Source organism: Macrosteles quadrilineatus, unplaced genomic scaffold, assembly GCF_028750875.1.
Source record: "Macrosteles quadrilineatus isolate MER2022 unplaced genomic scaffold, UCM_ALF_1.0 Scaffold_3__2_contigs__length_128488019, whole genome shotgun sequence".
Lineage (NCBI taxonomy): Eukaryota > Metazoa > Arthropoda > Insecta > Hemiptera > Cicadellidae > Macrosteles > Macrosteles quadrilineatus.
Window position 1 is genome coordinate 17,725,079 of NW_026542596.1, and position 27,437 is coordinate 17,752,515.

At 32.6% G+C, this 27,437-nt stretch overlaps 1 protein-coding gene across 1 annotated transcript in view; it reads left to right on the forward strand.

Moving 5' to 3' along the window:
• Positions 1-27,437, forward strand: part of LOC128989023 (uncharacterized) — an 81,001-nt gene that overhangs the window by 5,289 nt on the left and 48,275 nt on the right. Inside the window, exons 2-4 of the mRNA XM_054410878.1 lie at positions 5,710-5,850; positions 7,812-8,078; positions 20,256-20,393. Of these exons, the coding sequence (XP_054266853.1) occupies positions 5,710-5,850; positions 7,812-8,078; positions 20,256-20,393 (546 nt within the window). The remainder of the gene's footprint in view (positions 1-5,709; positions 5,851-7,811; positions 8,079-20,255; positions 20,394-27,437) is intronic.

Consider the following 27,437-nt stretch of genomic DNA (forward strand, 5'->3'; position numbering starts at 1 on the left):
TGTGTTAATAATTACTGGCGGGCTACATAATTGTTTCACCGAGTCAACAAGGGGCAAGACACATGGGCTACCCGAACTAGGGATAACTTGTAAAACATACATTCTGACATACGCAGCTCACACAGTCTATTACCTATTCGACGTGTACACTAAATTGTTAATAGCAAATTTGTTCACTTTGTAAGAGTGAGAGTAGCTAGAACAAGCTCAAAACTTTAGTAATAAAAAACAATAAATGTGTTGTTAACACCACGAAAATAAATAAAACATCTACTTTGCTAGGCATAGGTATCAAGATTACATATGCTAAATAACATGGACCCCCTAGACTAACTTTCCACATTAAACTTTCTTTTGGAATTTTTTCTCTATCTTTCAACTCCTAACTTTCGAATTGTTCATATAAAAGACATGCGAATTTTGCATTTATATGTGTTGTTTTAGTCTCACTGGTTTGTTCGGCAGGTAGTTATACTTTAAGCACCAATAAAATATAATAATTACATATTTAAAACTAAGGTACATTAAAAAAGGTGAACTTAACTATAGAAGTATATATTTTTGGTGATTTGATCACTTCGCTATTTGTAAACGAAAAGCATATTTAATAACGTCATACATATCTGCAAACCATACAAATACGTTATGATAAAAAACTCTAGTTGAAATTAATAGAGGAATAAAATAATATATCACGATACCTACTCAAAATTCTAACTCTAAATAAAAGTTATCAATAATTTTTAATCTTCCCCATAACTTATATAAAACATACTTTGATATCGGTAGACATAAATAAATCGTAACAGAATAAAACCCAATAGCACTTAATTAAAAATTTAAAAAATAAACTTACCGAAAATATACTTAGTAAAATGTAAATGCATAAACGAAATAACGCAAATCGATGTATCCTAATACAGTACTCGTAAATAAAACAAAACCAAAACTACTCATAACTAATTTGACGAAGATTACATAAGACGCGGATCGAATATATTTATGATATCCAACTATGTTTATATATTTGCTGTTGTGATTCAAAGTGTCGGTGAAAGCCTAGTTTCCAGGCTGCCCGACCATAACAAGCGCCCGGACGTTGTATAAATGATTCAGCGAGAAATAAACGTCAGCCCCGGCAGTATCGCTGAGATATTTTCACTATTTTCCGCATCTAATAAGCTAAAATTTTCTCACCTCCAGCATACTGATCGGCTGTCTTACTCTCTTAAAGTGAGCATTTCTGTTGCTTCTGGATCATCAGTTGTGCATTTTCGCAAGAATAATAGTAAATATACCTACTTCTTATCGATGCAACTCCAAAGAAATATTAATTATTTTTCGGTCGAAAGATTTATTTGTGCTACCATTTATATCTAATAAAGTTTAATTTAAACAAATATTTAATGTTGGATTCCCCCAGCTATTTAGTGGCGTCTTCAAATTATGTTTTACATAAATGTTCAGCATTTTGAAATATGATTAATCTTTGGAATTAATAAAATCACTAACTCATATTTTATGTGTTGAATTTAGATACATTTCAAAATTCTGAATCTTACTAATACTTCTGAATCTAACACCAACAGCTTAGAGACATTACTAGTGAACATTTGATTTTGTGTCTGTAATCAATGCAGGAGGAACATTTTGATGAAAAAAAATTAAGAGGGTATGTAATATAAAATATTTCTATGTCAGCTACAAGAGTTATGTCTGGTGGAATCTTTTCCATTGAAACAAAAGATGAAAAATGTATAAAGAATAAACTGTATAAAATAAATGTATAAAAAAAATTATAAAATGTATAATGTTTGTTTTCACTTATTCTTGTTTTAAATTTAAATTTTAAAGTTTTTAAAAATCTTCATGAAAATTAAGGCTTATAGAAATGTGGAAGGTTTTTTTTATTTTTGGACGATTGCGTTTGAACACTTAATAAGAGTATATCTGAAACAACTAAAAACAAACCAGTAAGTCTTAAAATTGCTAGTAAAATCTGCACCTGTAGTCTAAAAAACATAACGACATATCTCCAAAAGATTATTTAATGAAAATCACTATAATCTTACAGAAAGCTTTGTACGATCAATTATATCTTCTCTATCAAACTCGAGGTATTTCAAAACACCTTATATCAAACGTTCATTTAGCTTTTAGGTTGGTTTTGTCATCAAAAGCTACAGTTGATTGAAAACATTGGTAGTTCAATGCCACGGAATAACAAAGATATACTGATCCCCTAAGAGCGCTTCCCTCTCAATAAATCTGTGACCACCCTTAAAAAGGGCCACAAATGGGGCCAACTGAGGGACATCTTGTCCCTTAAAGTGACAGTTACACTTGTTTATGGCTTTGTTAAGCATGTTAATGATGCATAAGTAATATAGTTTGTATGCTAAAAAGTAAAGGTAGTCATTAAAATGTAAAAAAATGTAGCATAATACACAACAATACACTTATATCACCCGAAATGAGGTTTTGTTTAAGATATAAATATCTTAAACAAATCTTAAATATCTGTCGCAGATTAGGCAAGTTATAGTTCATATGACTTTACTCTTATTATGTCTGAATCATTTTTTGTGTTATTACATTATCTATTTTTTCATTCCGACTGGTAAATCATATTTACCTGCGTGATGTAAAAACGCTCTTACTACACTTGTAAGGTATATAGCTATTACAAAGTAATCGTACCTACTACTGTCGGAAATATTTGGAGTTTATTCATCTTTTCACATGAAGAGATGTGATGCATTACTGTATTGGTTCGGTTATCCTTTATGTGTAATGTTTTAGGTACAATAAATGCGTGATTCCTATACGATATCATATTATTTAATGGTCTCATTTAACGGTTTTCCAAATTCGGAAAATGTACGCTATAAATAATAGTCGTATCTTTTGATTGAACGATATAGTTTTTTTTTATAATATGGCTAAAGTAATCTGGTAATTGTGTGAATATAAACCCAAGCCTCTAGATGTTCACTAGAGCAACCGCAGTTTTTTTTTTTTTTTTTTTTTAAGTAGGCCTAATCGTTGTATGTCAACCTCTCTGTTCTTAATTTTACTGCATACTACTTCATTGTATTTTATGGAAATACGAAATATGGAATATTGTTTGTAAATACTACCACAGTTTCTAATGTAATCGATTGTGCGAAAAATTACCGATACAAATCAACTTCAGTTTTGAACATGGTGAGACAAATTACTTAACTATTATTGTGGTTGTGGCGTAAATATTAAGAGAAATAATGAGATGTAGGCCACGGAAATGTGATTGTGTCGTTTGTCTAGAGACAGCTCCGCGGAGACGCTGCTCAAGATTGAAAATGAAAATTTAATAACGGCAAAGCGAAGTGGAGCCCGTCTCGCCGAGCGGCTTTTGTTGTTACTATACATAACGTGGTGATGTGTTTATCACTGGAGAAGTGTAAACAAAGGGGTAAATGTGTGGAAAATAGCCCTTTTCAGAGGATATAAGTTCTTGTTTAGGATTTTTGAAACTTGTTCGTTTTGTTAATCGGAAAAGTCACATTAGCCACTTGCAGAATAAATAAATTAAGTATATTAGGGGTTTTTATTAGCGAATTTCCCTATAGGGAAGTAGCTATTACCGTAGGTGGCACGGTAAGACCTAGACCCGGGACCGATTTACTTTTTCATTTTGATGTCCCTGATGAAATTTGGTTTTAAGGTGTAAAGCGGGATAAACTTGAATGAGTTCGCGAACCAGCATGATCGGACCATGCAAACGGGGCTTTACGGGGGGTTTTATGGGGTAAAAATTGGCTTTTCTGACTTTTGACCCTCAAAACACAAGATTTCCCAATTTCTCTTTAGACCTTTTTAAAGAGCTTAAAAAAACAAATAATTAAGTATATAACAGTATTTTTGTTCGGTTATTAGTAACGGAGAAAATTTAAAAATTGTGAATTTAAAATTCTCATGTTATTCTTATGGAGAATATTGTCAAATGTTGTAGTTTGCTTGTTAATGGATATATTTTGATCAAACTTGGCAAATTTATTTTTTTTGTACTAAGCTATCAATATTTTACTCAAAACACACTTTATTAGTTTCCTTGTAGCAGTAAACCTAGGTACTCGTTAAACCTAATGTTATTAAAATATATTTAACTGAAAATCAATTCAGACAAATGGAAATTCGCTTAGTCGGCAGGTTTGCTGCGGCGGGGTAGTATATGTTATCTTTTGTTTGTAATAGACAAATACTCAGAACAGTTTATAATGCATTAGTGAATTCTTAGATGGAATATGGTTTAACCATATGGAGAGGAACTAATTCTGTAAACTTAAAGCCAATTATAAATATTCAAAACACATTTTTTAGACTAATTATGAACAAGAAAAACCCCGACCACTCTTCCTCACAATGCTATTCAATCGTTAAGGATTTTACTACTTAAAAGCTTGTTCTATTTTAAAGTGTTACATCTGTTTTTTTTAAAGAAGTGGAAATAGGAAAGATCAGGAAACTTATTGATCTGTAAATTTACGAAAACGCGCATAGCAATCCCCAGACCAAACTTAACTCATTTTACAAATTTTTACTTTTACTCAGCCCCGAATTTTTTCAATTGTTTGCCTACAATATTTAAAAAATGTAAAACCAAAAACGTTTATTGGTGATTTATGGGATTATCTTTTATAAATAAATAGTTTTATTAATATGCAGATACATATTATTAAAGTATCTTTAATTATTTATAAATGTTGGAAAGGTTTATAACAGTGTTTATGTTTAAGAAACAGATAATGTGCGGTAGTTTTTATGTTTCTTTTGTGTTTATAAATGAATAGAATAATATTTGACAAGTGTGCCACCCACCATTACTATTATTGAGTTTATTATATCAAAGTAGATTGTGCAAATTCACCAAATCAGATTGAACATGATGGTTATTGTTTCGTGTACTGTAATTGCTGAATTTTAATGTTGTATGTAATATTGAAACAATAAAGATTTTTCTAATAATAATATAATATAATCGTTTAAAATATTTCCTATCGATGAAACTCTTGAACATGTAACAGTCCTTATGATTAGTATAGTGTTTTAGGGTTATATTAGTCTAAAAACGTTCAACTATATGATAAACGCCTTAAAGAGTAAGTGGGTAGCATAGGCATAGTTTATACTACAGTTAACTAGATTTTACTAAGTAATCAAACATAACAAGATTTGGTAGGTAGTTCATTTACGCATGGATATATCTAATGTACGAACTAATATCACATGAAATACACGTTATAAACAGTTAAGGGGGATTTTGTCGTGGAACTGCGGTATTCCATTTCTTAAACTGGGCCAAAACTAAACTAAGCATTTTTTGCTTACCAAAGATCTCAAATACACTTTCATGCCAAACATCATATTACAGCCTAGGGTGAAGGAGGTGTATGATATTTTTTGTCTCTAGTGGCTCTAGGTATAAATAGCCATTAACGATTGGGTTGATCTAAGCCCGGCCTGCACATCTGGGTCGGAAGTCTTGTATTCTGATCCTTTGATCAGGTGAACTCATACTTTTTAAATTTGAAGACTAAATAATTTCTTTTTAAAATTTAATTCGCGATAAAGTAGGCCCCTAGTTTGATGCAGTTCTCCAAATAGTCTTCTTTAACTCACAAATCCCCTTTTTTGCCTGCCTGTTTAAAATTATTGTTGTTTTCCCAGGAGGAGAGTCCTATCTAAGCAGTGCCAGTGAAGATGTGCCAGTGACGGAGAGGAGACCCCCAAGTGGATCAAACTCTCCCACATTACCTGCCCACTACCGCCACCACAGTCCTAGTAGACAGGCCTCACCTTATCCCATTGGTGCGTCAAATATCACACAATATAACTTTAGGTACTTTCCTGTTAAAGAGAGCATTTTTTATTATTGATGATTGTTTTCGATTTATCGATATTTTTGTTTTCCGATCAGAATATTGACAACAACAACTAACTGATCTTGTTTAGGCTAAAATAGTCTATATGCATTAAGAAATGAAACTGTTCTAAGCTAACCTAACATAACCAACCAAACTTGCTGTACCATTTAAAACTTCCGTTTGGGTTTGATAATAGAAAAGGCAAGTTAAACACGGAATTTTTAAATGTTACAGCAAGTTTGGTTAGTTATGTTAGGTTATTTTTTTATAACAGTTCCATATACTGAACAATATTTATCGTAGTTGTCAGCTGATATGTTTCAATTTGTTAATTCGATCTATCGAAAAAAATCATCGATAATAATGAATGTTCCCTTTAACAGGAAAGTACCTAACTTTATCTCTCTTCACATAGTTTCATATGCTAAGGTGTAGCTTAAATTATATTGAAATCTTTTGTAATCTCTAGATAAAGGTTTTATATTAATACTGTTTTCGTGATCGTTTTTATTAAATAAAATTGTATTAGTAATAAAATTAGTTTTGTTCCGTTTCAACAACTAATAAATATAGACATTCACTGATAAAATACACTTTAGTAGCGCTTAAGACTCGTTTCACTTCAGATAGAAAAATTTTTATTTACATTCCGTTATAATGATTTTAGTTCTACATATAATAAATTGCACTTTTAAATCCAACGCTTAAGAATCAGAAAACTATCTTTCTAAAGTATGAACCTCCATAGTATGCAGTGATTTGTCTTATATTTCTTCAAAAATATTAATCTGTCTTATATTTCAAAATGCCATAGCACTATCTGAAGCTTCAGTGATATATTTTATATTAATTCACCCAAGCATGGGAGCTTTGTAATTCAACCATTTTTTTACTTTTTTCACATTCTCCGAATCTATTTTTAGAAAGTCTACTAAATCTATGATAGAATGAATCCCTTTTATGCGTACGTAAGTGCAGATTGTTCGTGAAAGAGTCATTTTTGTACCTAGTGAGGAGTTTGTTTGTTTCATGTTATAATGAGTTAAATATATCAACTTTTTAGGTGGATGTTGGAATCGTTTTCCTAAACTTTATCGACTTTACTTGGTAATTTCTAGTGACGTGATTATACAGGATGTCCCTGTACTCTCTACTGACCTTTAAAGGCATCAGTCCTGGACCAAAGACAACCCAAAATATCAGGTTAAAAATTTCCAAATTCAAATATTACCCTTACAGCATCCATTTTGTTTTCCACTCATAGTATTCTTAAAATAAGTTAACTCCTTTGTTTATGAACAGGTTTTCTTAAATGTGGTATTGTAAGAATTTTAAGGGGCTTTGTTTACCTGGGTAGTTTTTTTTTTATTTTTAAATTTTATTTTACAGATAATGGCCGCCATTTTGAAACTACACATGAAAAAAATGATGGCTATGCTGGTAATATTTGTTAGAAATTTTTAACATGCTATTTTAGTTTGGTATTTGGTTATGGATCGATTTATTAAACGGTAAGTAGAGAGTTCAGGGACACTCTGTAGAAATATCTCTATGTACCAAGATTATAATTGTATCAGAATGCGCATTCATAACTTAATTTTACATCACAATTATGTTTGAATGGTTCTTTACCATTGTTTCTGGCAATATATTTAACTAGCTGTTACCCACGGCATTCACCCCGTTTGACATCATAAGTATTAATAAAACTATTGATTGTTTAAGCTGAGGTACTTTTAATTACGACCTTAAAGGGCAATTTTTGAAATAATCGATAGTTTTGCGCAAGGTTTCTCGTCATGACGAACATTTTAAGTATATGGTTTATGGGGGTATGACTGGTAGTGTTCTCAAAAGTGCATGGGTACTTTTGACTTTTTTTATAGATAAGCAAATCTGTTGCAGAATCAACAAACCTAACGTCGGGCACGTCAACTCCGGTGAACCCTAGTCTGAGTCCTAGGTTTGCTGCAGGGAGAGCTCAGGGGTACAAGAAGTCCTCTTCTCTGACCGGAGTAGTAGTGGGTGGCAAGAACAGCACAGGCACTCTAGGCAGCCGGAGAAAACATGTGACGTCATCGTCCAGTATGACGTCATCCGCCAGCTCTGACAACTGCTGTCACAGTGACGTCACATATCCCGAGGTCGACCGAAGGAAAGACCTTGTTGAAGGTAAGAATATTTTTCTTATCCAATTTAAATTGCAGTAGAGTCTCGATTATCTCACCTAAAGTGGCTGTGGTCAGGTTAGGAAAAAAAAAACTTTGTAAACAAGTAAATATTAGATAAACAAAGTTTTTCCGTTTTCACACCGATTGAAGACTTAAAGTTTGTCAAAAAAAAACGAATGCTTTTAAGTTTTAAGAAAAAAACTGAAAAATTTCAAAGTAAACCAACAATACTACATTTGTAAACCACATGTTATAGCTATACTTTCTTGTTCTCTCCCCCATAAATGTGGCCAAGACTAGGGTTATAGAATAGATGTATTAATTAATGAACTGTGTGATATAAAATATAACCAGGTTCGAATCGAAGGGGGTACAGACAGGGTCGGCGTAAAACAAACGCCGATAAACGCTATTCGAAAAAAAGACCAAATTCTAATTCATGTGAAGATCAAAATCTGATTAGCTGCTGCTACGAAGACCCTCTAATGGCCAAATATATGTTGTTGGCACTTCTAAAGCAAACAAAACTAATCAAAGGCACAAAGAATGGCGATTTAAATTGTTGGAATATCTAAAGCTTTATTAAAAGATTAATATTTACAGTTTTCTAAATGAGCATCGAAAGGAATGGTTGTGCCTTGTGTGAGAAAGAAATAATAAATTGAAACTTCGATTCGTAGATAGCATAAATATTAATTCTTGAGGCCATAATTACAGACCGAAGATAAAATAGCGTGGTCTGTATAATCTGTGGCTCTTCAATTTATTGTTTACCATATACTAGAAAATCCAAACTTCTAGGGTCATCCCTACTTTCGAATCACACTAGCTTTTTGTAATACCACCAATAAGTCACAAGGCAGAACCTTTGACATGCCTGGGATATACCAGTTTTTTTTACCCAACGACAATTATACGTTGCTTTAGGTGAGGTTAAATTCTAAAAGGAATAAAATACAAGGGTGTTTGTACAGGGAAATTATGATACCTATTTATTTTGTTTGTTGGATTTTGATAGACCAAAAACAATGATTTTTATGACATCTGGGTTTTTAGGGGATTCTTATGGCTCTCCAAGCTACTTATAGACTTATATACAGGGTGTTGGAAAAGTCTTAACACACTCAAAAATAGATTAAACGGCGTAAGATAAAGTTTTGCAGCTTAAACATATTATTATATGATGACTTTTATAGCTTTTTGCAAGAAATACAAATTTTGCCCCCCTCCCCCTTAAAGGGTAGGTAGGAGGCAACTAAAGATTTTCAAATATAAAGACCCATCTTGTGACCCCTCATTTTCAAAATTCAAAATGACAGATTCAAGATATCTTTAAACTGCTGCCATTTTCTACTCGGTTATCTGTTTGAGTTTAAATTTGCGGCATGGTATTCTACTAATTACGATCTTTAAAATGAGGGGTCACAACAAGGGTTTTTATATTTGAAAATGTTTAGTTACCCCCTATCTACCCTTAAAAGGGGAATGGGCAAAATTTAGATTTCTTGCAAAAAGCTAGAAAACCATCATATAATATATGTTGAATTTGCAAAGTTTTATCTTACGCCATTTAATTTATTTTTGGGTGTGTTAAGACTTGTTCAACACCCTGTATAATTTCAACAAATACAATACAGGGAGGCTCACAAAAAAACTGTTTCTTTAACGTTAGTTTTGTGTATTGTACTTGGTCTGCCATTTATTTAATGCTGCAGATGTTTAACACTCATCTGCAGTTTTGAACATTCGTATAAAAGTAAGCATATTTAAGCTATTTCCTGACTGCTTTCTGTAACTGATATATATACCTAGGTAAATATAGTCAATGATACAAGTCAATCGACTCATTTTTATCTATCTTCCATTCAACTTATTTTGAATTCCTAACTTTGAATAACGCTTAGACTGTTAGACCTTACAAAAAAATAACATTTTAGAATAATTTACCGATACCGGTTTTCCGAGTTTCTGAGTAAAGGGAGGTAGAAAACGAGGGCTCATTAGGGAGAAAGCACAGTCCTCATCATTTTTGAACATGAGCTCAGATTGCCTCTGGCCTGGAATTTAAAGATAAGACCTCTGAATTATTTATATCAATAGCAACACAAGGTACGCTTTGGTGTCTTTTTATATTATTTACAAATAAGTACTCAAAACTATTGTTGCTACGTCATCAGGCATATTGAAATATTATTTATTGAGAAAATTCCCGGCTCGACCATTAACTAAAATGTATACGAGTTTTAAATTCATCCGGTAATGGTTACTGTTTGGGATATGATTACAGGGGCTTACACACTTTGAGCAGAAGAAGACTTTCCAAGAAGATTTGAAAATTAATTTTCAACCATTTAATCTGAATTTATTAATAATAAACACACAAATATAAGCAGGGAGATAATTAATTTCATTAAATTAAATCTACTTAAAAACTGCTAAGAAGGCAACAAATGGTAGAGAATCATAAAATTTGCATTAAAGCTTCATATATTGATTCAAAAGCTAAACACCCAAAACGTTTTACTTTAAAAATATACTTTGTTAATAATTCTGTAAAGCTATTCAACTGTAAATTATGAATATTGATGTTAATTGTAGAAAAATAGAGTTTGTAAATATTACATTTAATGAGACAAGTATAAATGTTTTATTACTAAGAAAAAAATCCGTAGATTCCATAGTAAAAAATAAAAAATTAAACAGACTAAGGAAATATCTACCTGTAATTCTGCTGCGTTGCTTCAAAAATACGTTTTTGGCTAATCGGTTTGGTCTTTATAGTAGTTTACGCAACGATTGTGTAAGGATAGTGTTAACGACACGAGTAGAAAATTTTAAGGTACGAGCCTTGGTGAGTGCTTTAAAAACTTCTACGAGTGTCGTTAAGACTATTTACACGAGTTGTGTACATACCACACAAGTGTTTACCTACGAAAGTGTTTTAAATACTAAAAATCACTACTTATAACTTTTAAGAGAGGTTATGTTTTCGTTTATAACCTCTCATTGCCACTGACAGTGATGCAACGAAACATTGTATAAAATATTAATTGCACCAATCAACAATTAAATTGGCCTCAACAGCTGATTAGTTGAATTTCGTATCATTAGAATTTTGCTTCTCCTCTCTCAATCCTTGAACCTCATTGGTCCGTTACCCGGATTGTTATGAGTAAAACTATGCTGTTATGAAAGTAAACAATGCTGTTATGTTATACTTTTCAATTCTAAGAACTGTACTGAAACGGCTATTTTAAAAAAAAACTGTCGTTGGAAAAATAATTAACCTGATCAATTGATCTCAAAAGGTTACTGCAGAAAAGTAAATCGTCATGCGATGACAATTAAGGTTATTAAATTTAACTAATAACATATTGTACATAACATGTTTTGTAATAACATATTGAGGTACATATTGTATTTCACATTTCATTTGTCACAGCTATTTCCCTTAGTGAATAAATATGATAATAGTTGTATCAGTTATTGTAAATACGTAGGGTGAACTACCATTACTTTAAAGTAACGGTCGTCACGGCAGCTCAGTAGGCTACTGTTCAGTCCCCAACTTTGGCCACATTTTGTGATAACTGTCTTGAATTATGTATTATTGTTGATAAAAGAGTGGGCCTTTCCACATACAGTTTGTGTGGATGTTTTTATACTTTGTAGTGTAACGAAATTAATGATTAACAAATCTTGACTTGTAGATTAAGTTACCGGTATACGAAAGAAAGGAAATTTATAGTCACTGGTAAAAATTAGTAGGGCCTGAGCTTTACAATTATGTAAAGTAACTTCTTGATCAGCATTGTACGTGTTATTAAATTTACGGAAATTAAATAAAAGAAACGTTTTATAACACTTAAAATTGACAAGACGTTTCTTTTATTTACTTTCCGTAATACTGTAAAGTATACACATGGGAACTTAAACTTAATAATATGCGCAAGGGAAGATGGCATGGGTTTAAGATGTTTAAGGAAATTAATTGGTTCCTGATATTTTGCATTGGGTAGGCTTTGTATTGTAAACAGAGTGATCGAAATCTAAAGGTTAAAGTTGCTGAAAAATTACTACCTTATTATGTCACATCTATTATATTTATAATAACAGCAGATTACAAAATTTAACTCTTAAATTGTTTGAAAATTATAATTTGGAATGCCTATATATTATTTATGGTCGTAAAAAGGGGTACGAAGACCCCCTTTTATATTTAATTAATACATAATTATATTTTTTTCATTTATCGAGTCTAAACATTACTGTTGTATTATTGAGGACACTAGATGGATATTTAAATAATATACCATATATTAAGATATGTATATGATGAGCCAAATAACTAACATTTTAAAAAGCTATTTATTTCATATAAAAAGGTGTTAGCTAAGTTTTGATGTCGCAACGTGTGTCATTTCCAATATAGCAGAGTTTCAGAGTTGGCTTGGCAATAGTTACTCTGACTTTGACACATCAGGACAACTTTTACCTAAGCCTATTTAGTGTTCATATCAGCATAATGGGTTCAACTATAGGTATCCTACGGGAATAGACGCGTCTAATCCAGTTGTTTACTTGCGCAACATATTCTCTGCAATACGATTTTTAATCATTTACATGAAAACCACTAGATATATGTTTATTGAAATTTTAAGTCGGTATGCTATATTGTTTCGGTGGGGGCTGCTGATCTTTTGCCCTAGAAATCTATATTTAAGTCCAGTGTTAAATGCCATGTTGGTTTGGAGCCTAATTTCAGCGGAAGGTCCAACAATCTAGATTATAAAAAAACTGTACTTTCTAAGACAAATGGACCGGTGATTTTAGTTTGATTTCAAACCCTAACAGTAGAGCTGGAAAATTGGGTTCAAACGAGCACAGTGTGTCTTATGTTTGGCATGAGTACGAGTTATTAACAATATTTACGTTTTTTGGGTAGAATATAACTATTTGATATCTGTAAATGAGTTACATGTTAACACATTTAGACGATATCTAGTCTGCATATGTTCATATTATTTTTGTACTTAAGCGTTAGTATGATGGTGCAAAGCTACAAAACTTACAAAAATATCCAAAGATCAATTAACACGTTCAATAGGCTTATGAAGTGTGTATTCCTAAAAAGATTAAAGACAATTTTTTAACTTGTCTATCGAAAAAACACTTTCAACCTAGATGTATAAAAAATGTATAGTCTGTGTCTTAGAGGGTCCATTCTTTGTTATTATTTAAGCGAAATGATATTAAAAGCTAATAATATTTGTAAATTTAACTATGCAAATTAATAAATTGTTTAAATACCTTAACTGTCAGGTTATCCTTGGAGTAGTATTCCACTACTACAGTTTCAGCCCTAAGAAGACTTTCTTCAGGTGTCAAAGGAAGTCAAAAGTCTAGACTAGCTCCTCGCACGCGTCAATGCCGGTACCCATGAAAAATGTTTGTGACTCTTACGTGTGTATTCGTTTTTATGTTCGTTTTCGTGTCCGTATTTGTGTTCTTGTAGTTTAAATTGTGATGAATTCGTATGAATGACAACTTTTGACTTCCTTTGACACATGAAGAAAGCTCCCTGAGAGTTGAAACTGCAGTAGTGTAATATTACTCCAAGTACCACCTGGCAGTTAAGGTATTTAAACCGTTTATTAATTAACTAGAGTGATTCGGAGGCTAACACCATTAAAAAAACTATGCAAATAATGTATAAACTAAGGCAACATATAATAAACACATAATTCTTTACATTAAACTATCCACAGACGTCGGCGTGGCCTAGTGGTGTGATGCCGTTGACCCAGCGGGTTCGAGCTCAACTCAAGCTTTAGGGGTACATTTATAGTATGAAAAGACCTTAAGGAAGAGAATACTCTGAATACGTCATGATATTCGTTGATACAAATAACATGTTAAGAATATAGCTATTTGCGAGAGTTTTATACAACAGGAGGAAGGTTGTGGGCAGACCCATTATGTAGACATGGAGCTTAAAGAGGCTTAGGTTTAAGTTATTCCGGTGATGCCAAAGTCAGACCAACTACTCGCAAGTCTATTACTTCTGTCAACGTCATGAGCCCAACTTACTGAGAAGTAGACATGATAGCGAATCTATTTAAGTACTGATATAGTACAGACCTTATATCATGTACTATGTTTGCTATATACAGTTTGTAAATTAAGTATTGAAACAAATCTGTATTTTTAGAACTGAAATAGATAGAAACATTCTGTTTGTAGCATTGATTCCTAACAAAATTTTCGCAATTGTATTAAAAAAATTGTTTAACTCCCCTAACAGGATACGGGGTAGGGTGTGACTTATCTTTTTCAAATAGCAATCCCTATTGAGTGTCCCCTAATTTTGAAGGGCTTGTCAAAAGAAACACAATGACGCAAACCCACAAACAGAATATTTCTATCTATTCCGGCTTAAAAATACAGGTTTGTTTCAAGACTTAATTTACACACCGTATAATCCAAACTACAAGTTAATTATTTTTTTCATTGAAAATAGGAACTGTCATTTTTAAAAGCATTCCATTTGTCACATAGAGCCCATCTATGTATCAAAATAATTATTACCAACCTATCCAGAATTTATAAGTTTTTCAAAATAATATAAATGAACAGTTACAAAACTATTACAATCAATCATATTTATAGGCAAGCATGTTTATCGAAAGCCTGTTTTCTCAGCCTGTGTGCATCGCAGGGAAAATATGTATACTAATAGAAAGATATTTTCCTGTTGATGTGCAGAATCTCTTTATAAATTAAAATAGGCTCAAAAATACTAACATAAAATTAATTTAAAATTAAAAAAATAATTATATGGGTTATGTGTTGCCATGCTGGTGACAAAATAACAGCGAAATATAAACAGACAATAAAAACAAATGGAAGAAATTCCAATCACAGGTTTTATTTACAGCGTAAGGTGAAAAATAGAGAAGTGTGTACATTACATTACATTTTTTCGGTAGAGTATTTGACCACTGAACGAAATAATACACACTATACACTAACTATCCATTCCTTTGTTTTTGTTACTCAATAATACTGGATCTAGGTTTTTTTTGCATGTTTTAAGTTATAAGGGTTCTAGAAGTAATAGCGAAAAAAGCAAAAAATCTTTGTCATAAGCCATTTTGAAACTATTATGATTTTGTTTATACCATATTTTTATCTGCTTTAATTGGTGGGTGTAAAAGTCGAACAATGGGTTTCAACGACTAAAAGGGAGACAGATTATGAGCGATCAACACTTCAAGATAAAAGTGTATCATATATTTGTTTAGTTTCAAAATTTTTCATTACAGAGTTGTTATTATTTCAGAGATAAAATGTCTATGGATTGTAATAAAAATGATTTCAGAAAATTTATAAAATGTCTGTTTACGACATTTTTATAACGATAAAATCCAATTAACCACAACCGAGCAAGGCTAGGTCTAATATTACTTTTTTGTATACAATACTATGTGAACATATTACTCTCAAGCCCAATGGTTAAAAATAAATATAAGTTGCCTTTTTAGAATTTGGTACCAAATATATTTCAATGACCTTTAGACCTTTAGATTCTAAGTTTCAGAATTTAATAAGTTAAAGAAATAATGTTGTATTATTCACGAAAACACAAGTTATTTGAGTTTGAATATATTTGATTGTTGTTGCTATCCAAACTATATTCTCTGTATTGATATTTCTAATGACATGACCTCAGAGAGTGACTAGCTCCTGTAATACCGAGATAATTGCCTCTAACGTTTCTGAGCCGAGATTTGTGGATCACCGAATTGGAACGATACTCGGAAATCATTATTTGATGGCGTATATAGTGGAGTCTACAAATTCGACAACAGTGAACTTAGACCTGAGGTTTGTCAATTCTATAATTTAGGAACTGCAAGAGAAATGTTATTATTTGGCATATTAATATTAGGTTTCGTCAGTACAGCCTATAGTGGCTTTTTTTGATGCAGGCTCACATTTTGACCGAGCACTCGTGGCTTGAGCGTTGATAAAAATAACACTGTAGTCGTCTTCTTACTTTCGTATTGTAAACGTCTTCGATGTAACTTAATGAAAAATTATTAAACAATAATAGCGAGTGTTGCACAGTGATCTATTAATATTTTACTTCATAATAGGGAAATGTCAGTTTCAATCATTAAACAGTCTGAAGACTTTATCAGAGGTTTTAGGAGGCCGATTATGTTGACATATTTCTAATTATATAAAAAAGCGCAATAACCGTCAAGGAATCAATTGACAAAAGTTGTACTAAAAAAACTCCACAGTGCCAGAGTTTGGTTTGTTCATTTAACGTCATTTACGGCGTTAAAACACAACCCCGCAATGTGATATTGGGGGCATAAATTAAGTAATACATAAAGGAGATAAGCATATAAGTTGCCTTTGGCAGTACTAGTTCATGGGTTGCCGGAATTGCACAAGCCCTATCTACTAAAAAATGTGTACCATGCTCTTTTCCATAGCCATGTCACCTATGGCATAGCGATGTGGGGACACGCACCACTAACTCAGGACATTCTCCTCTTACAGAAGAAGGCTGTAAGAATTATAACATCCTCAGACTTTGATGAACACTGAAGGCCTCTCTTCATGGAGCTAGGAATATTAACAGTACACAGCCAATATATCCTAAGCAGTTTGCTACTCCTAAAAGATAACCTCCACCTTTTTGATATGAGGGAAAGCCAACATAGCCATAACACTCGAAAGGCCCAGGACCTTGATCTGCCGTGGTGTAGGCTTAGCCACTCCATCAAAAGCTACCCTCGCTCAGCAATCAAGACCTTTAACACGCTGCCAAAAAGAGTGAGAGAGTTAGACAGGACTAAATTCAGGGCAGTACTGCAGGGCCATCTGGTTAAAAGACCCCTCTACTCTTTAGAGGAATTAAGGGAAGTGCCACTAAAAGTTAGCTGAAAACAGCACTGCAGTAGGAAATCAGTTATGAAATCAAATCGCCACAGCCCAGTTAATAAATAGTTTGTTTAGTAAAAAGTTTGTAAATATTAGTTTTAAATAATATGTAAATAAATAGTATGTTAATGTGCCTCTGACGCAATCTATCCGACATTGTCGGTCAAGGATTAAGGACACAAGTATCAAGTATCAATTAAGTATCAAGATATGTAAAATTCCGGCCCCTACACTCCATTTTGGTCGAGAAAATGATACGTCATCGTGACGACACTATAACCTAGGCGGGGTACAATTCTAGGGGGGGGGAGAAATTCCGCCACTCCTAATGCATTATTGAAAAAAAGCTTGTAAGACAACAAAATTATAACTTTTTGAACTTCTAGATTTATTTTCCCTTTAACATCATACTTTTGTAACGTAGTGTTCCTGTTGGTGATCGGTTTAGCTTGCTTGTGTAAAGGCATTATATATTATGTGTGGTTTGAAATCGATCTATATTTTTAAACTGTTGGACGAGATATTGTAGACTTAACCGTAGAAACGAGGTTATACTTTAAAATAGGGTACCCAAAAAACAAAACATAAACAAAAAATCAATGAAATTTTAAAGGTCTCAAATTATTTTAGTCTTTCATTCCTTACCTATCATTTGCTTACTGTTAAGCAGAATTAAATTTGCCCCATGAAGGATTACAGAAGGATTCCTTGAGGCACTGAAATGCTAAATAGCCCGACAACGTCAACCAAATGAAACCACTGGCTTTGTGCAGCCAGCATTAGAAACCCTACGAAGCATTACACTGTTCTTAATTCAGTTTCGAAATTAGGCTATGAGGAAAAGTACCCTCAAAGACACAACTAAGACCCTGTTTTTGTGTTAATATTTTATAAATCATGTTAAGTTTCTACAATGCAATGAAATAATAAAAACGCTTTCTGTAAAAACATGAGCTATGACTAAACAATTCACCTCTTCACGAAAGTAATTTTGCTAGTTTCCTTCGAAAAAACTCAGTGTAGATTAAGTCTGACAACTAAAACCAAGTTGGCTAGAAACGCGCAGACAATTAATCTTCTGTGGTAAGAAACATCAGCTGACTGATTCAAGGGGATCAAAGAATAGTATATTTCATCAATAGGGCCTAAAGTGACTGTTTTTGACCTGAGCTCAATTTTTACGATCAAGGCGAAACCAAGGTCGGAAAATGAGCAATGATCGAGGGTTTAAAGACACCTTTGGCCAGTGTGGTGAACTATATTTTTCGTCGTGTTGCACCATTAATTAACAAACTAAGCTAGAAAATTAAATAACTTTTGTGTAAAGATAACCTCTAAAAATTCATTACAGTTTGTTTTCAGTTCTGCTAATGTAAATAAGCAGCTGTTTAGTAAATGATTCAATCATGTCATTTATTATGATTGGTACATTATATCTATGACTAAACCATCGATATGTCGAGCGATTGACAACAATAGGCTAAAACCTTAACTAATAACTCAATCGATAAATGATTTCGATCGATACGATTGCCACAATTGAAATGTACAACTATTTGCAACAGCTGATTTTTACTCTCTCGAGACAAAAATGCTGCTTTAGACCCGCAAATCCTGCATTAAAAACGGCTGTTTTGCTGCAGTATGACGAAAAAGAATAAATATCAAGATCTTAGAGGTGTATATTTCGTTCGTTACTGCGTCTTAAAAAAATATGTTATCTGATCATGGTCAATAACAAAACTGCATCCCATCTCACCCACCGTGTGATGGGGTTAAAGTATGCCTAAATAACATTTTCATCTCATAATAATACATCAAAATCATATTTCTGACAATATCGTTTGTAATAAATGTTATAATGTCAACTATACGTGCCCGTAGCAACAAGAAATTGTAGATTTTAAATATTTATCCTTATTAACACACCTTTTATCCACAATACGATGGGTATTTTGACAGATAATTAAACTGAAAAAAACCATTTGAATAGTACTGTTTAGCTCAGTGATACACAATTGAAAACAGGAGCCGTTATAAAGAGAAGACTAAAGACATAAATATAGAACAGAAACCACCCTAGTCCCGAGATTACCTCCAGTCCCAAATCCCATTGCAATTTCTAAAAGAACACAAATTGCAAACAACAATATAAAACATTGATATATTTAATATTAATTTTAAAACTTTATATAGTCGATTCAAAATAATTTTAATGTTACTAACTAACCATAACTAATCAAATGTGTACTTGTTTGTTATTTTTTTAGCAATTTGTATATACTTATTATTTAATTCCATTTGGTTATATTTTAGAACAACATTTGGCCACAAAATATACGAGTATTTCACTACAAATGCAACTAATAATTTTTTTGTGTTATAAAGCTAGTACTTGGTGGACGAGTCATACATAGGTCGATGCAGTTTATTTCCATTGTACCCCTATAACGAGTAATCTTCAGTGTAATCTTTGCTCAATAGTATCAACTGATGTTTTCCCTGTGTACTTTATTTTGTAATATGCTAGTACTTTATGTGGATGACTTGTTATAAAGACATGTTAGAAGCCTTTTGTTTACGACCAATTTAAGGAAAGGCCAATTTAAAAAAAAATGACGTTCAATTTCATTTTTTTACGTAGTTGGATTTTTGACAATTTTAGGTCAGATATAAACTATTTACAACATTGAAAGGAAATCGTCGAAGCCTTTTTCGAGATTTGTTTGCATACATACACGCACTCAAGCAAACTAACATTGCTCATTTAAGAGTATAGCAAGTATGCTATGTGGAATTTGTATATACTTAAATTATACAATTAACAACAACAAACAAACAACAAACAATACAATTAGTAAATTGTATGACCCAACAAACTTATCTAATTAAGTAATTAATTAGTAATCATTAATTAATTAATTAAGTAATTAATTAAGTAATTAATTAATTAAGTAATTAAGTGTTGAGTCGGTTTCTCAGTCGGTAGCGTCACGGACTTAGGGCCCAAGGCAGTAGTGTCGTGGGTTCGGATCCTGGTCACTGCCACTAACTTTTATCAGTACAGTTCACCTTTGTGCTGTACCGCGGCTCACCCCTTGCTTTGCTGGATACGTTCCACGCACAGATCTGTAGTCTATGTGGACGGGCAAATGCAAGGTTAAAAGAGGCCACCAACCTAAAAAAATATATATATATATATATATATTGTGATTTTCAGAGCCCAGAGACCATTCGCCCCCAGAGCCGGCGCCTCCGGAGGTTCCTCCTAGAGGGCCGTCCCTGCACCATCCCTCACTCGGCCACCGCGCCAGGACCACCCCTGACAGCGTTAGCAACTATGTCTTCCCGGCTCAAGGTGAGGCAGATACATTCATATGTGCTTGGAGATGTACTTTGTACTTTACACCGTCAAATATTACTTTTTGTTCATGTAAACATCAGCTTTACAATAAGGAGCCATATTGAAACATCATCTAGCAGACTCTACGACAACGTACTACTAAAAACGGAAAAACAGGTTTAATTAATTTCTACGAAATGTATAATTGTTGTAGGAACTTTGGAAATAAGTTTTTCATTTCACTTGCACAATGAAACTTTTAATCGTATATGCAACAACAAACGGTACATCATTTGGATTTAAGTATTTTGAAATATCTGCATTTTAGCGAATTTCCCATATGGGGAATAAGCTAAGAGCTAGGTCTCGTGGTAAGACCTGGACCCAGAACTGATCCCTTTTTAATTTGGAGCACCCGGATGCAAAAAACCCCATTCGTTCAAATCCATATAGTTATATACGTGTGTATGTATGTGTGTCCGTTATCACGATAACTAAAGCAAATATGATCAGATTTTAATGAAATTTGGTATACAACTGTAAACCCACATTTTTTTGAACTGGTTTTGCGAACCAACATGATCGGACCATGGAAACGGAAGTTTATGGGGATTTTACTGGTCAAACTAGATTTTTCCCATTTTTACCTTTAAAATAAAAGTTTTGCAGTTTATTTCTAAACCATTTTGTAGAGCTTGCAAAAAAGACAATTTGGTGGTTTTAAGCGTTGTTATGCGCTTAAGGGGAAAATTCCATAAAACTGTATATATTTTAAATGTTCATGTTATTCTTATGACATTCCATGTAGCAGCTAACCTAAGAACTCGTTAAACTAATATTATTTAAATAAGGAATATAGATTTGTAATTTTAAAGGAGATATTTAAGTGAAAATACAATCATAAATCGAAATTAGCTTAGTCTGCTGGTTTGCTGTTGTGGGATTTAAATACTTTTTCCATACTGAATCAATAGTAAAGTTAAGCGATTCTCGAATCAATCGATAACAATTCCAATATTCAACTCTGCTCACGTTTGAATCATGACAGGTGTAAGACAGTTGTGATTTCGTTTCAAGCCAATGTGTGTTATTAGACTACCTGGTGTCCTATAAACCGGTAATTAGTATCTTTGACTATATGATTCATGGTTCTGCAATTTTCGAATACAAATCAATATAGTTAGATTTACCAACATGAAAACGCATCAAAATAGTCTGCAGACAGTATTGGATTATAAGTCTACTTTCACACTCTTAGCCTATAAATTACCTTAACTATTTTTTGGAAGACTTTTAAAACTAGATAAGTATAATTTTAAATAAGTTTTAATGTACAGAACGTTTTAGTATAATAAAGGGCACTTGAAAAGGTATAGTTGTTAAAGTATTGCAACTGAACACATTAATTACTAATTAACACGTAAAGTTGGAATATTTGTGTACATGTTCAACAATATTTTGCTGCAAATACTCGTATCACTTTACAATTTGTATTAGCAAGTGGAGGAAATCACTCGCAACCTCATATCAAATTGGGCAGCGCGTCATTCAAAACACGTTGAAAGGGCGTTGTTAGGTGTCAATAGCACGTAAATGAAGAGAGTTAGTCGCAGAATATTAACGAACGGCTTGCAGGTGGCGTTCACATCACAGAACCAGGCTGGACATAATTAAATCAGGACAATAAGGGAGGGAAGTCTAATGGGGTCTGTCGATTAGCGGACCCTGCGACCGGATTAATGATAACACTGGCCTGCTCTAAGCTTCAATTTATAGGCGAGGGGAGTAGATTGTTTACGGATAAAGAAAATACTGTTTGCTGAAGTCATAGTGGAGATTGGGTTATATTAATTGGCTAGTGTAAAATGTATAATTGAATCGGTTAATTACTTAATTCTAAGTCACGGGTCTTTCAAGGGGAAACCTAATGAAAAATCTTCAGTGTGATTAGAGGTTCAGCACATACAGTCCCCGTTTAAAGTCGGAATAAAGATCAACACATATCAGTCCAGTCACAGTTCGGTTGTTGCATCCGCAATTCCTCAGTCCACTGTCCGTCAGGTCTTCCGTCAATGTATTTACAGTGATTTTACAGTCAAGAATTTTTAATTAAAACACAATATTCTATAACATTTTCATCACCCAGCTTGTTGATTGTTACAAACAGTACTAAAAATATAAACACAATCATTTAAATAGCACAAAAACTATTTTCTAACCTCTAACACGTCCGTGAACAGTTTTATATACAGTAGGTTATGTATGATAGGTTTTAGATATCAAAAACTAAAGTTCAAATAGACATCAATTATAAGGGAAGTCAATTTATATGGTCCATAATGATCAGTGAAAGAGACAATAAAACCTTAAAATCTTGCCGTTAAGAAGTAGAAATAAAAATATACAAAGATTAACGTAGACTACATCTTACATAAAAAATTATCCGAATTACGAATTGTGGGTCGTTTAGTTTATTATGCGTGAAACGTAATAGAAATTAGAATAAGACAGAATACAAAGTTACCTTATATTGAAATTAAAATATTTCAATTTTGAGTAAATGACTAAATTTTCCATGACAGTTATTTCATATCGAAATTCTGCTCTTTCACGCTTTAGTTCAGACTTGCATTATTACATTATCGACTTCATTATTTAAACTACTTCTGAGGAAAATGAAAAGGGAAAGTAGTGCATTTAGCTGCATTGTATGATAATTTACTACAATATTTTAGCAATTGACTCAACCATAACTCCTGCTAATGCAACTAAATAAATGTGATCTTGAAGAATAATGCACCCAGGTTATTAGTGTAATGTGTTTTCCATATTAACACCTTCCCTAAATAGGCTACCCTTTAAACCCGCATTTGAACAATAAAATGGTAGGTATTTCATAGGAACAAATTCGTTAGAGAGGTGTATGATGCAAATGAGCCAACGAAGGGATAAAAGAATTTGCCCCCCTGAAGGGCGGAACGCGTCCGATTAGATGGGGTGTGAAAAGTTAAATTAGTCACTGGTATCCTGCAATTTTAACATCATTTACTTAGCCTCAATGAATATCTTCGCTATTATTTCGGTTATTTTAAAATTATAAATCTGGGTCCTATAATCAAAAACAAGAACTTGTACGGACACACTTTTATTTTTGTACGAGGATTTTTATTTTTTTGTTTATTCAACGTATCAAATTGGACAGCGCGTCATTCAAACACGTTTTACCTTCGTCAATACATCTAAAACACTACATAGATTATCTGCAACTAAAACAACATTCATTTGGCTGGTTTTGTAACTATTGTAACCACCGGCCAATGTATTTAGCCACGAGAAATCGATTGGAGTTGGTCACAAGGCTGGAAAAATCCAGTTTCCGCCCTACAGACCTTTAAAGTACCCATGTTATCGTCAATACATTTTTGTAGCTGCAGTTAATAAAACAGCTGATACAGGTAATTTTTATAGCAATCTATGTATTTATATAGGTGTATAACAACTTTTTCTTTGTGTAAACTAAAATTTGTTCACATTGATTAAAGTACATACTAAATATCTTTAATTTAGCTCAATATTTTATTTAATAAATTTAATGTTTAATTCAATCCGAGCAAAGCTCGGTCTTCTGGAACTGTTGAATAATTTACTAAAACATATAGGTTTTAGTCAAAGTTTGTATCCAGTTTAAGTAATAGTCTTTTCATATAAGAAACCATATACTGTACCATATACCATATACTACCATATATGAAGACTTATAGTACAACGGATACCAAATAAATGTAACATTATTCCGTCACCAAACCATTGGTGAAAGGTGGGATTTGAACCAATGACTCAAGGGCAGAAATGCCAAGCTCTATACACACGACCATCCACACCATGCAATGGCAATAAGAACAAGCACACTAAACACCGATAACGAAAGGTTCCTATTTATGAATCGTACAAAGAAACGTGTTTTAAAGATTTACAATTGATAGTTTTGTACTTTGGTACTATATGGAGGCCATATATTTTACAGCGCGCTGCGGCGGTTAGGTTTGGTTGGGTTATCATAACTATGTTTGTAGGACTTTGCTCGTTTCGTTATGAATATACCATATTATATTCGATACCATACATTCTATTTATGATCTATCTATCTATTTATGGTAGGGTGGAAGTTAGCAGAATGGACGGAATCTTTGTGATTGTCATCTATGATTTAAATATTTTTTTATTTTCTCACATTTACTACGTTTGTTCGCTTTTATTACAATAATTTAGTTTTCTATGTTTTTTTTAGTAAGGTGAGAATATGAAACAAATGGGCACAGTTTAGTTAAATCACTGAATGCTCTAGAGGAATTCAATTAGCTATCAAACAAAACGTGGGATATAAGTATATTCAACAAACATTCAAACTTTCAGATGTTTAACCATTGAAACAGAAAGTTATTTTCAGCTAATATAAAAGCCGGAACATGGCATTTGCAAGCCGTGTAGGTGCTTCGTACGAGAACCCTCGTCCATTAGGCCTTCAATGTGATTATACGCAAGGTAGCGAGGTAGCGAGGTAGCGAATACCACCCTCAGCGTGCGATTAAATTGTAGCCGATGCTATCAGGAACTAATGGACTCGATAACTCTCTTAGCGAGGCTTTTAAGATAAAATCACTTCTGGAGGATATCGGATGGTCCTGTGACAGATTCGTAGCAAACACTTATAGCCACTTTGAATATTACTGTAAATGTGACGTTTTATGACTACAATTTATTCCAAAGGAGCTAAGTAAATAAATGTAAATAGTTTAAAATACGATAGCTAGAAGCAAGGGGTTTGTTTTTTATATTATTGGATCAGAATTAATGCTTTAAAGATTTTCTCAAGTTGATAACTGTTTTCAATTCAAAACTGTTTCGAATAAAAAAAATCTCTTTTACCATAACTGTCTTTACTAAACGACTAATTTTACTAAATGTTTAAGTCAAATCGTGTAAAACCTTATTTCGAAAATATACCCAAATTTCTTTTTAAATAGTAGAGCGTAAGAAAGGGTAAATGGTTTTAGTATCGGTGTCAAATAATAGAAATAATAAGAAAACATTTAACGAACACTACATTTAAGGGAATTGTTCTCTTATTTAATACACAATCCTTGAAACCTATGTGTTTTTTTCTGTTTAATGTCGAAATACATACTTTATTTGCTCACTCGAAATTCAAAAGGCCTTGATTATTATTATTGAATTAATGTGCAATTACTTTACAGTAAAGTGTAAAGCTTATTTTTTTAAACATAACTTTATATACTAAAATATTTACTAGACTTACTGTTTTATTATTAAATCTAGATTGAATCAATATTTTTCAATTAATTATCCGACCACATAATCCACCTGTAGCTGAATACAGTAACCGCGTGCGTAAGATAATGGAACAAGACAGGCTCCCCTCATAGATTAGCTGGAGAGTTGATTAGGCCATCCTCCCATCGCTTGACCATTGTTGTAACTGATTGCCTTTGCATTGTTATTATCATGAATTGCTGCTATTTAGCCAGATATTTAAATAAATCTTCGTTGTGTATAAAAACTTGTATCTTATGTAAATAAAGCCATAAATCTTTGAATGTGTCATCTGTAAATCTTCGTTTAGCATATTCAGTGTATAAATGAGGCTAAATATAGTATATGTTATTTGTAATTTTCAATATAGTTGATTTATAGTTAATTTGGTAGCCTAGTAGGTAATGGCTAACAATGGTAAGGTTTCGATTTTGAGAAAGGTTAGCTATTTTCGGATATTTCGAAACAGAGCTCAGCTGCCCTGTGTCATTAGGCTATGAAAAAATAGCTATACCTACTTTCTGTTGGCATTTCTAGATAATTAAAAAAAATTTAAACGACATGAAATAGGGAATGGTTTTTATGCATTTCCTTCCACTCATGAACACTTCAATTTAAATGTCTACTTACTTACAGAAGTTTTAAAACGCATTAACTTGCTTGGTGATTATTTTGTATGAAGTAGTGTCCCAAAGTATGTTTTCTTTATTGTTGAAAATCCTATTCCGTATCACATATAACTTCAGAAAAGTTGTTCCCTTATTCTCAAAGTCGGAAAACGAAGTTGGACATTTTCTTGTTTATTTTGTATTGGAAGGTTCGTATTCAGGTGCCTGATATTAAAATAGTTTTCCCACCTGTGCGAGAAATTCTGAAAACTCTTCAACACTCGATCGCCCTTCAGCTATTCTTGTTTTTTTTTTTTTTTTTTGAACAAAATTTATAAACTTTTATACTCTACAGCTGGCAGAAAGTAAAAAAACGTAGAACGTTTTAGATATGAAATGACTTTTATTTGTTTTGATTTTGTTTTTAAATTTTAGTTGTAGATTTACAATATCGTTTGGTGTTTAACGTATTTATTCAGGGTAAGCTTTAAAAATCAATTAAATAAAGTACTTCGCCAACAAAGTCTAAATTCCCCTGCCCTTGTAACTTGGGTTTTAGTGTGTCTCTAGTCTGTGTGTGACCTAATAAATTAAAACTTACATTAAATTATATTGTAAAAAGGACTCTTGTTTAAAACAAATATTAAGAAGTAAAAGGAAATACTCATTGTGTTCTAAAGAATAATCGTAATACAATTTTAGTCGTCTTTTACTTTTTAGCGAATTTTCCATATATGAAATAAGCTATTACCGTCACCCGGGACCGATTTACTTTTTCGTTTTGAAGTCCCCGGAAGCCAAAAACACCCTCCGTTCAGATTCATAATTTGTTAAAAACGTCAAAACCTACGTTTATTCGAACAAGTTCGTGAACCAGCAGGATTATGGGAACGGGGGTCTAAGGGGGGGGGGGTTTATGGGGTAAAATTGGGCTTTCCTATTTTCGACTCTAAAAACATAAAATTTCACAATTTCTTTCAAGACAATTTTTTACAGCTTTAAAAAAGAAACAATTTTGTATATTGAAGCGTTGTTGTAAGCCTAATGGTTACGGAGATGATTAAAAAAACCTTTAAATTTAAAATTCCCATGTTATTCTTATCGGGAATAAATCAACTGT